We start from the raw sequence: 12,575 nt of genomic DNA, 5'->3' as shown, positions 1-12,575 counted from the left end.
TTTTTATTAATGCTTTTAGCCAGCAATGATGCATTAAATTGATCAAAAGTGAAAGCAAATTTATAATGTCACAATAAATAAATAAATAAAGTAAAAATGGTTGCTTTCTGAACTTTCTATTCACTAAAGAATGTAAAAAAGTATCACTGTTTGAACAAAAACATTAAGCAGCACAATTGTTTTGAGCATTATTTTAAAGGGGTCATCGGATGCTCATTTTCCACAAGTTCATATGATTCTTAGGGTCTTAATGAAAAGTCTCTAATATACTTTGGTTAAAAATTCTCAATAGTAGTGTAAAAAAACCACCCCTTTACCTTGTCAAAATCAACTCTGCAAAATATCAGCTCATTTTATCGCATGGTCCTTTAAATGTAAATGAGCTCGCCCCGCCCCTCTCTGCAGAGGGATTACGAGCTGTAATGTTTACTTTAGCCGCATTTAGTGCGTTTATCGGTGAAACTTGCCAACAAGCACATTATTAAGAAAGGCCTTTTGCAAAGATGCATAAAAAACCCTTATACTCACTTCTGCTGTGGGTGAAGCTGCATCACGAATGATTCACACGAACATAGATGCATATGTAGATCGGGATCGGCGCTTTCCTTTTAAAAAAACGATAGTAACGTCGTCCTCTGCCTCTTAAGCGGCTCAGATGTCGGTAGTAAATGACTACTGCTATGTTCATTATTACACCCAACAAGAGAACATCTCAATCGCTCAATTAGAGTCTTCCTTTGCACCTGAGTCGACACTATGGCAATCGTATTTGGACTGTTTCAGCTCGGTGAGGGCGGGTCTAAGGTAAGATGCTCATGTCAATCAACTGTGTTTCATCACAACAACAAGAAGCTGAGAATGAGCTGATTTTAAAAAGGGGATATTACTTTTAAAGATTAAAAAATACCACTTGGTGGATTTTTATCATTATAGGGTGGTTGTGTGCACAAACTGCCAACACACATTAATGTTCAAACAACATGTAAAAGTTAGTTTTGCATCCGATGACCCCTTTAACACAAGATAATAAATGTCTCTTGAGCATCAAAATAGCATATTAGAATGACTTCTGACGGCTCATGTGACACAAGAGTGTAATGGATGCTGAAAATTCAACTTTGCCATCACAGGAATGAAGTACACTTTTAAAATAGAAAACAGTTCTTTTGAAATTGTAATAATATTTCACAATATTGCTGTTTTCACTGATCAAATAAATACGGTCAGTGAGCTTAAGAGACTTTTAAAAGCATGAAAAAGCCTTACAGACCACAAACTTTGGCAGACAGCATCATCCAAAGCAACTTATGTAGCATTTTTTAAATCAGTTAATGCACTCTCTGGGAATCGAACTCATGAACTTGGTGTCGTTGCACCAGCAGAAATGTTTCCATATGAAAGTGCCTGTTCTGTTTGTGCTTGTAAGTTTTCATCGAGATAACATGTGGCTTGTTATTGTGTGCAGCTCATTGATGTGGATTCCCAAAGATCAGTAGCACAGACATACAACTCTTGTTTTCTTCATTTTAGTGACAAACTGCCAAAGGCTTTTTTTTTTTTTTTTCCAAACAATGATTTCATTTTTTCACTAAAGGTCTCATGATGCATTCTGATAAATTCTAAGTGACCTCAAAGCTCTTGTCTCATCTATTCACCCCTTAAATTTGATTTAAAACGACAGGTTTGTGAAGCTATAAAGGATTCAGTTTCTTAATGAACTCGAATGTGACCATAAGAAACGCTTCAAATCTCTGTATAATGTCCAGCCATTGTTTCCACAGTAGTGAAAAATTAAGAAAATAGCACGTTCTATGGCTCCTTGAAGACTGGTTATTATCCTCTTCAAAGCTTAAATACAACCAGAACAAGTGACACGGATGAGCCAAATTCATATTTCAAAACTTAGATTAGGTCATGCGCAATTTAATGCAAAGATGGAAAATGGATATTAGCGCCGAAAAAACACGGCTTTGTAATACTGTGAGCGTCTCGCTTGCAAATACCAAGAGAGGATTGAGTGCCAGCCCTGGGCTCATATTACTGCTAAGGTAAACAAGTATGTGATGAGAAATTTCAAGTTAAATACTCCATAAATATGAAAACGTTTACTGTGGAATATCACAGGACAGTGAGGCCTTGTTATTTGGGTCTATTTCTTTTTAGTTTTTTTTCTTTCTAGGTTGAGTTACTAATTTTATGTGAGGTACTGTGAGGTAGTGAAATTGGAATTCTTGTGATTTTATTTTTTATTTTTAGTGATTTCAGAACAGTTTATCTTGCTAACCTTTTTTCCTTTTGTTGCACTGTTAAATTTTCTTTTAATAATGACTTGGTCTTTGTAAGCATTAGATATTATTTATTTTCAGTGCAAAACACTATGCCTCATATTCCACTGTGATTCAACATGATTTAATGTGGAGTCATACTGTATGACGTATCGTTATTAATAATGTGTTCTGTTCTGAAATATGACCTGATAAGTTGCCCTTTCACTGCACTTTGAGCAGAAAATAACAAAATAAGAGAATCCTGAAGGGGAAACGCAACAATTAAGCTCCCAAAAGACAAAAGCGCAAGCTTTCTCTCTATTATAGTTGAATTTCATCACATTTCTGGAGGGTGTAAATGTTCTGCTTCTCAATCCAACTGTGCTAGATGTCACTTGACTCTTCTACAGCATCGACCAAACACATAACACATTTAACATGCCATGTTGACCTATTGTCCAATTGAATAGTTTTGTTTTGTTCATGAATCTGAAGAGCCTTTGACGCAGAGGTGTTTGACTTGGCAGGCGCAAGGCACTCTGGGATGTTTATTTGTTGTCAGGTCGGAGATATAGAGTAGCTTAGAGAGTGGGCACAAGACAGAGCCAGCTGTGTCAACTCTAGACGTTATGCCAACAGGGTGGAGGATGGAAAGAAAAGGCGAGAGAAAGACAGTTGGTCAGGAGAGTTTATTCATGTCATATAATGAGAGATGTTGTGAAATGTGGCCTTTTTTGGTATTGAGCCTGAAGTTTGGACGACGTTTGAACCTGATGAAGTATGGCATGACCCTGACAGCCAATTTTTAAAAATAAAGAACTCACATGCGAGAATTGAGAGTTTGTGTGGTGTCACTTATGAATTACGAACATAAAAGGAAAAACTCACACTCCAGCATATTAAAAGCGACGTGTTTCTCGCGCCGACCAGTTAAAGAGGAAGTTTCTAAACGATTAAAGTCAAAGTATCTGTCACGTTACCCTGTTGTTGTGCCACCGCCGCTGGGAACCGAACGCTAGCAGGTGTCAGTGAGTAGATGGGGACTGACAGCTTTAATGGACGCTAAGATCCCTCTGTGTCAAACGCTGGATTTGCCCTCCGCAGGCATGAACACACTGCACATATCATGTTGAGGAGTTTCATTGCATCTCACTGTGTCCTGGTTCATGTTGCACGAAACCGGGAGATAATTGACGGCTCGGTGGTATTGTAAAGGCATCGGGGCGAGTGTAATACTCTCTAATTAGCTATTAGAGATACTTAGAGCAGAGAGAGTGAGAGGCCGGTTACTGGAGTGACAGATTGTGCTTGGTGTCCATCAGCGCTTTGAGAGCTTCCACAGTATGGCCAGAGAAACCGAGAACGCTGGTTGGCTTCTTTGGTGTTCGGTTTAACAAAGGAAACACGGATTAAATAAATTTGACACTAAATTAATGGTGCCAGGTCTTTAGGCCTGTAAAATGTATGGTAGGATGAGGGTAGATGCCTTACTTAAAGGGATAGTCCATCCAAAAATGAACATTCTGTCATTTGTTACTCAACCTCATGTCGTTCCAAACCTGTAAGAGCTTTGTTCATCTTCAGAACACAAATTAAGATATTTTTGATGAAATCCGAGAGCTTTGTGACCCTGCATAGACAGCAACACAACTACCATGTTCAAGACCGAGAAAGGTAGTAAGGACATTGTTAAAATAGTCCATGTGACATCAGTGGTTCAACAGTAATTTTATGAAGTTACGTGAATACTTTTTGTGTGCAAAGAAAACAAAAATAACAACTTTATTCAACAGTTTCTTCTCCGTGTCAGTCTTTGACATGCGTTCACAACAGTACCACAACCCATGCATGAGGGTGAGGAATTAATGACAGAATTTTCATTTTTGTGTGAACTATCCCTTTAAGAACAGTTTGCATTTACCACTAGTAATGACTATAGCATGTGCATATATTATTAAGAGAAATAGATGGAAACTTCTAGTAATTTAGTTTTTATAGCACAAAATTAAAAAAGCAACAATAATGGGATTACATTATCTTGAGTTTTGATGAATATTGTATAAATGTGTGCCTGTGTGTGTGTGTAAATGATCATTTTTGCTAATGTATAAGACTGTAGCAAATATTCTGTGTACATTTATGCATTTTCAAAATTTTTAGGTAAGTAATGTTTGTAATGTTTTTGAAAGAAGATTTTTTTTCTCATCAAGGATGCTTTTTTTTACACTAATACAATAAAACAGTAATATTGTAAAGTATTATTGAAATTTAGCTATTTTCTATTTTATGAAAGCCTGTTTCCACCACTGAATATAAAATTAAAAAAGGTAACTGCAACCTTTTATCTCACAATTCTGACTTTTTTCTCAGAATTGTGTGATACACACTCACACTTCCAACTTTTTTCTCAAAATTGTGAGTTATAAAGTCGGAATTGCGAGATATAAACTGGTAATTTTGACTTTTTTTCTCAGAATACACTTGAAATTACGAGAATTGATCTGGCAGGTCTAAGGAATAAATTCAGAATTCTGAGGGAAAAAAAAGTTTATAAAGTGTAAAAATTGTGAGGTGAAAAAGACTCATATTTACTTAATAACTTAAAAATTGTGAAACATTTTTGAAAACTTGTGACTTTTGAAAAATTGAAAACTTCTTTTTAATTTCACAATTTTCAGAAAAGTCTGAATTGCAAGTTTATATCATGCAATTATGAGAAAAAAGTCAATATTCCAGATTTATATCTTGCAATTCTGACTTTATAATACAAAATTGTTACTTATTAAGTGAGAATTGTGAGAGATAAACTTGCAATTCTGAGAAAATATGAGTCTTTTTCCCACCTCACAATTGGACTTTATAACTTGCAATTGCGAGTTTATATTCCACAAAGAAAAAAAGTCTGAATTATGAGTTTATTTTCCGCAATTCTGTCTTAATATCTTGCAATTTATATTACATAAAAGTTTATATCATGCGATTCTGAGAAAAAAGTCACTTTTTAAGACTTTATAAGTCACATTTGCAGGTTTATATCTGACAATTTGGAAAATTTAGGAAAAATCAGAATTGCAAGATGTAAACTCGCAGTTGTGAGAAAAAAAAGTAAGAATTGTGAGATTAAAAAGTAAAAAAAAAAAAACTTTTTTGTACAATATATTTATTACTTTTTTCAGTTTGCATATCACAGCAGATTGCACAGTTACAGAATAATAATCATGTAGACACAGCAAACATTTTACACCCTATTCTTCCTCCCATCAAACATTCCCTAAAAAACAAACAAAACAAAAACAACCAAAAAAACAAATTAATTAAAAAATAAAAAAATACCTTTTTTTAATTTTTTAATTCAGTGGCAGAAACGGCCTTCCATACTATTTTGATGTATTTTAAAATTTAATTTATTCTGTGATGACAAAGTTGGTGTTTCAGGACCCATTATTTCAGCCATCTTGTCACATGATCCTTAATAATGTTTATAATATATTGATTTATGTTTCTTATTATTGTTTTTAAGTGCTGCTTAATGAAATGTTGAAACCTCAAAGTTTCTTTAACAGAAAGTATAGCATTTATTTAATATAAACGTTTATTCTTTTTTATTTACTTTATAAAGAAACATAAAAGTCTTTACCTTTATTTTTAAACAAATCAATGTGTGCCTGCTAAATCGAAGCATCACTTTCGCTCAAGAAAAAAATCACAGTGATCCAAAAGTTTTTATGGACAGCTTTTTTAGTGATCCCAAACTCTTGGAATTGCACATCTGAATTACACTTTATATTTCTGTGAGAAATATACAGTCTTATATTTGTAACTGAAATGATGTCATGGCAACAGACTATGAATTCAGACTGAATTATTCCACACAACTTGGCCAAGTCACCTCAGTTTTTACCTCAGTTTTTCAAGGCTGATGACACACGGGTCAACTTTTTGAGCAATGTTGCCGTCAACAGGGAACTAGTTGTGAGACAGGCCCCATGACAGATCTAAAGTATCCAGAAAGAAATTTGTTACCCATTCTCAATGGGAAAGTGGCCAAGCAACATTGCTCAAAAAGTTACCCCGTGAAAATTAAAGATTGGTGAATTGTTTTACCCCGTTTCTGGATTCATGCTCACTCTGAAGTTTCAATGTTCTAAACTCCAGTTGCATAACCAGCACCTTCACCTTGTTTCAATTGAATCCAGCATGAAAGAAAAAATCCATTCCATACAACATCATCCGCTATTTTAAAATCAGAATGGATTGTCTTGGTATGAAACCTGAAACATGGCCACGCATTTCAGAATGCTGCTTAGAAGTATATAGATTACTTTTACAACACTAATCTGTTTTCAGGATGTTTAAATGAGCACGCCACCTAGTCATAAATTCAGATTACTGCAGCAGGTGAGCGACGCCAGAGAAAGTCCAAAGGCCTATTGGAGTTACAGGCTTTTTAGAAACATGTTGAAGCAACAGTTAACCTGGAAGAGGACCTTCACCTGTCTAAATAGGAATTTATTTCTAGGTCAAAAGAAGATCACAGCTAGTTTTGGTGGACACTGTGTCTCCTGGCTGGTAACACTTTGACGGTGCGCCCCAGAACGACACTGGGTTAAGTGCTCCCATAAAGACCCATATGTTTCCTGCATGTTCTCGCTCAGGATTCCCACATGTAGCATAAGTTGCTAATGCCTGACTTCCATAGCGACGAGGTCAGCATCCATAATACACCTTCAATTCAATTTCCTTCAAAACGTCGCTCAGAGTGAGGTGGGGGGTGCGTAATGACTACGCGAGAGGCCCAATTTAGTCATCATAGGTTGCTTCCTGTGAAGGTCCCTACGTCTACAGTCTTAACATGGCTTTCAATCTGGTCTAAGCAGTGTTGCATGAGAACAAAAAAGCTGTTCGGAGCAATTTTGCTAGTCATTTACATGACTACTTCCTCCACCGGTTTATCAGCCAAGCCTTCGATCCCATCTGGACAACATTTGTCAGCTGAGGATTTGTATACGCATCACATCAGGTATAAATCAAATGTTTTGAAATTCGAAAATAACGGACGAAAGAGCAACAAAGACAAATCAAAGATTCGTGAGAATAATTGAATGTGAATTCACATCAGCTTCGTTCCAAAAATATGTTTTTCCAAAAAAAAAAAAAAGAGCTAGAGAGAGAAAAATTAACCAGATCTTCGATTCATATTAAACCTCCTATTAGCAACAGATGAAGCTGGCTGCTAAAACGAGTGGCGTTTGGATGTGGAAATGATATGTGTAAACTATGTAATGTGAATGTTTTAGCTAAGCTGTGTTTAATTTTGTACCCTGATGAAGTGCATGAGAAACCTGTCTCCCCTTAGCTGTCTCATTGAATCATATGGATATAATTTCATCCATTTACGTTTTTCTGCTCTTTGCTGTGGTTGCCAGGGGGCATTTGGAAACAGGCAGATTAAAGGCACATGTTCTCTTTCGCCTGTAGTTTTTAGCCGCTCCGTCTGAGTTCTCCGTGCCGAAAGACGTGTCGGCGGTTTTGCTTTTACAGGTCACAGTTACTCCAGGCGCTCAGCGGTAAACCTCGTAACACCTCTCGTTCTCCAACAGGAACCAGAATCGATTTCGTACAAGTGCTGATCACAGAACATCGCCATAACCCGCAGACAGACCCCGTATTGCATATCCGAGAGCGCTGGGGCAATTTGGATGTCACAACGAATTACACAAAACGCGTCTTGGTGTAAGAAAAGTCACGGTGCTCATTAAAACTTGCCTTTCAGCCCACTAATTACGAGTAATAATGTATTTAATGCTTGTTAGTTGCTAAAGGTTTTAATGTCAGAATAAACGCAAGCCTGAGGGAAGGTGAGGTTGGTAGTTACAGTATAATGGGGAAATATGTTTTATGTTTCAGAGCACCTCCGAATGTTAACGGGAACAGCAGTGGACCTTTGACTCTGTGGGAAAGAATGTGGCCTGAATGCAATGCCCATAATAAGCACATTTCTTCCTCTCAAAGCGCAGTGTGACGTCAACAAGCGACACGACGTGGCCTTATTTTTGCTTGAAAATGCTCCATAATGGTTGGCTTGTATTCGACAGGTATTTAAGGCTATTAATGAACTGTTTTTTCTTCCGAGTGCTTGTGTACACTATGAGCTTTTAGCCGCGTTTTCGGCCGCAATCATGCTTCATTTCCCATACGGTCGTCAGGTTAGGGTTAGAGCCTGAGTGGCCCGCAATCATCCGTGATTGGCTGTGCGCCCCTGACAAAAATGTCAGGCCGAACTGTCACTCTGTGTGTGTAAGGCAGATCCTGAGGCCCACTTCGGAAAGATGGCGTCAAATGACTTACCACCATCCACTTTCGACGGTTATCAGTGTGTTTGCCCTCACACAGGCCTTCAGAGGGGAAAGCTAAACACGTTTATGGCAATTAATGCGATTAGCGTGCTAAACTGTTTTTACAAATAAAATCAAAGGGTAGTGGAGACTTAGGAGCTGTCATGGTTGGTTTAAAAATGCCACGTATGTTCAGCATGTTTTGAGTCTCACCTTTCTCTCAGATTTTTATGATAAACGTCTGTGTGTGTCTCAGAAACTTCACATTCCTTGGTTAACATTTAGGGATGTTTTCATAGATGTTGACGTCAGTTATAAAACCGTTGCATTAGAATTATTTGGAAAATAATGTTCTGAGCTTGGCAAATGCTGATGCATTTTTGCGCTATTATATAAAAGAGAATGTTGTGTTCGGAAAAAAATGCCAGAGATATGAGCGGAGAGACAATGAGAAGTGAGAGAAAGAAATTCCTCCCAGTCGTGTGGATTAAACTCTGGCAGATTGCCGTTTGCGTGGCATCCCAGAATGCATAGCTGTGTTTGCAAGATATCCCAGAATGCTCTGCACCTCGCTCCATTGGCAGCCGATCCTCACGCTAATGGCGGGCTTTACGCGATTAGCAGGATTCTCTCTGCGGACCCATGAATTCAATTTAGCCTGAAATTTGTATTACGTTAAAGAAAGCAGTGAAAGAATGATTATTTCCCCTATACATAAATACACACATTTTAGGACATACATAATCGCAGTGTTTGTTTTGAAAAGGAGTCAGTACGGGGCATACATCTCAAGCTTGCCTGACTTTATTAAGTTCTGTGTTGTGGGTATGTTCAGACCGTTTTCATGCTGTGGAATAATACAGGCACAAGTTGACATTGTGAGGTTTGAACGTCCAAAAGCCCCAAGCAAATGTGTCTCAACAGCTGTGTCGCTCCGTTGTGTGAGCTTATGAAATTAATGTGTAAAAGTGCGTGGCCGATTACAGTTTGGATTGATGTTCCTCTGACAAACCCCGTTCTAAATAATAAAGCTCTGCAATTAATTCAACTTTAACTACTGGACATATGAACTCCATTAAAACTTTGTTTTGTAGATAAATTCTGTTTTATGAAATATATAAACTGTTATGTACTTTTACAAGAGTTTTAAAGTTTGATTTATGGATGTTTATACTGTTGAACTTTTGGTGCTTTTGAGTTTGGACACATTAAATTGATCAAAAACGGTTGCAATTTTTTCAATTTATAATGCTGCAAAAGATTTCTTTCTATTAATCAAAGAATCATGAAAAAAATGTATGACAGTTTTCACAAAATTATTAAGCTGTACAACTGTTTTTTTAAACATAAGAAATTTAGAGCACAAATCAGCATATTATTAAATAAAATAATGATTTTTGAAGCATTATGTGACACTGAAGACTCGAGTAATGGCTGCTGAAAATTTACATCATAGGAATACATCTCATTTTAAAATAATGTATTTTTTACAGCTTGCATTTTATGTTTTTCTTAAATGGGTCAAAGACGTTAAGATGTCCACATCAAAAGAAATTTACAAAAATGATTTCATGTCCATATAAAGCACATTAAATGTAAGTAAACTGTCTACTTGTAAGTTTTTGGAGAATAAAATGTCAACATTTTGTTGAAATTATGTTAGATTGTCATTCAGTGTATATTTATGTAAAAATTCGAACAACATGCTTATTCTGACTTGTACATATTATAATATATAAAAGAATAAGGGAGCATATTAAATGTTATTGTACTACCTAAGATAGTGGCAAATTTTAAAAATGCAGAATTACAACTAATTAGTATGTGGGGTGAAAGTAATTCGCCTTTTAATATGTCATAAATTGATTTTTGTTGTAAATATGCCTGACAAGATTGTTACACTGAATGATATTTTCTTCTGTAAATTAGGGAAAAATGTGTGATATTTATTTTTTGCTCAGAAAAACAAAATCAAAAACACAATTAAATTAAACAGATTTTTTAATGTATATTTTTGGGAAAAACAACAACAAGCAGCGCTGCTTTAAAGCAGTATTACACTTACTGTTTTTATGCTTAAACCATTTTTCGTCTTTGACCCAAATTCAAACAAATAGAGCATATTTTCACACTTTCTGCATAATTTTTTGCAAAATTAAAGCTTCTTGGGAGAGAAAACTTGAGGAAAATAATTAGTAATAGAAATAACTTTCACACTAAATAATTTAATTATTGTTTACTATTTGTTTAGATTATCATTATCATTATAATTCTTTTTTATTATGGATTTAATTTTTTTTTAAGGTTAATAGTCTGATTCGCCTTTACATTTGTGCAGAACCAAAGTTATTATTTATTTATTTATTGCAAATGCAAATCCATTTTGGTCTGTGTGTGTAAATGTGTGAAAGACTTTTTCTTGTTTTCACATTGTTTTAATCCACCATATAAGAATGCACACACAAATAGATGCACACTGTATAATCCAGGTCACTCAATATATCCTGACCGTGGCAGTCTAAGGTTTCGCCCCGTATTAAATGGCCTGGCCTCAATAGCAAGCCTTTTGCGAGTGATTGAAGGAGGCCAGAGCCCGAATGATGTTCTGAGGGCCCATTAGAAGAATGGAAGGCTCTTTCCTTCAGTGAAACTGGAGCTGCGATAGAAGCGGGGGCCTCAGTTAGAGGTCAGTGGACAATAGAGAGCAAAGCTGCCATGTCAGGTTTCACTCTCTCTGACACCTCCATAATCTGCCACCCTGTCCCATCCAGGGCTCCTGATTGGAGGGCTGTTGACATTCTGGGGTGGAGCTAAGAGATTGTATAGGATGTATGAGACCCTTAAATTACAAGACAGCATGTACTATCAGTGTGTCTAGTCCCTCATTACACAGATGCCTTAGAGATAGATTGCAGTGGACCATCCTGTAATGACTTATGAGAAGTAGGTGTAATTGGATGGGACGTAGCATAATAGTCAACTGTCTATCTATCCCACTTTTGAGGGATTCTGATTGGCCAGACCAGTGCTGATATGAAAAATGAAATGAAATCTTTGTTCACAGTCATGCACATATTAAAGGCAAGGCCTAGTAAACCATCAACACAAAAAAGAAATAACACACTTGATGTTTACTTATGTCAACTCTCTCTCGCTCAGTTTGAAGGGTGTAACAAAGCTTTCTCACGGCTGGAGAATTTGAAGATTCACCTGCGGAGTCACACAGGAGAGAAGCCATACCTGTGCCAGCATCCAGGCTGTCAGAAAGCATTCAGCAACTCCAGCGACAGGGCAAAGCACCAGCGCACACATCTGGACACTGTGAGTAAATGAAACCTGTATGTCAAAGCTGAAACCCGAAAAAAGTGCTTCAAAACACAAGAAAATATGATATTTTGATTCAAATCTAAGAGCTTTCTGACAAATAGCGGTGCAACTTACACATTCAAACGACCAAGAAAGGTAGTAAGGACATTGTAAAAAAAGGGTTTAGCTATACTGGTTTGGAACAACATGAGTAATTAATGACAGAATTTTCATTTTTGGTGGTACTATCCCTTCAAACGGTTCTTCTTTCTCCAATGTAGTGATAGAAGACTGATTCATTCTAGTCAATCAGTTTGGCCTAAATTGGCCTAAAGTGCAATAGCACTGAAAAGTTGACACATTATAATAAATCAATTCATGCTAAAAATGTAATCGCTTTCATATGTTGAGTTGGATAGTTATTGTAGTTAAAAGTTTATTCTAGTGGTTTAGTTCATCCTAAATGATTGTTTCTTATATAGCCCGCTAAACTGATTCATTCTAGTGGATTCTTTAATCTAAAAAGGTCTATATGTAGAGTTAGTAAGTTAAATGTAAATAGTGATTCAGTTAATTCTAAATGGTTTTTTTTCCTCATAAATAGCATTGGAAACTCTGATTCATTGTAGTGAATCAGTTTATGCTAAAAGGTCCTCATTTTCATAAA

General features: G+C 36.4%; 1 protein-coding gene across 1 annotated transcript in view; it reads left to right on the top strand.

Annotated features, from left to right (window-relative positions):
* LOC141287714 (zinc finger protein GLIS1-like) overlaps nucleotides 1-12,575 on the top strand; it is a 67,590-nt gene that overhangs the window by 18,065 nt on the left and 36,950 nt on the right. The window contains exon 4 of the mRNA XM_073819851.1: nucleotides 11,762-11,923. Within this exon, the coding sequence (XP_073675952.1) occupies nucleotides 11,762-11,923 (162 nt within the window). The remainder of the gene's footprint in view (nucleotides 1-11,761; nucleotides 11,924-12,575) is intronic.

This window comes from Garra rufa, chromosome 15 (genome assembly GCF_049309525.1).
Source record: "Garra rufa chromosome 15, GarRuf1.0, whole genome shotgun sequence".
Taxonomy (NCBI): domain Eukaryota; kingdom Metazoa; phylum Chordata; class Actinopteri; order Cypriniformes; family Cyprinidae; genus Garra; species Garra rufa.
The sequence above is the reverse complement of the archived record's forward strand: the minus strand, read 5'-3'. Positions and strand labels throughout refer to the sequence as shown.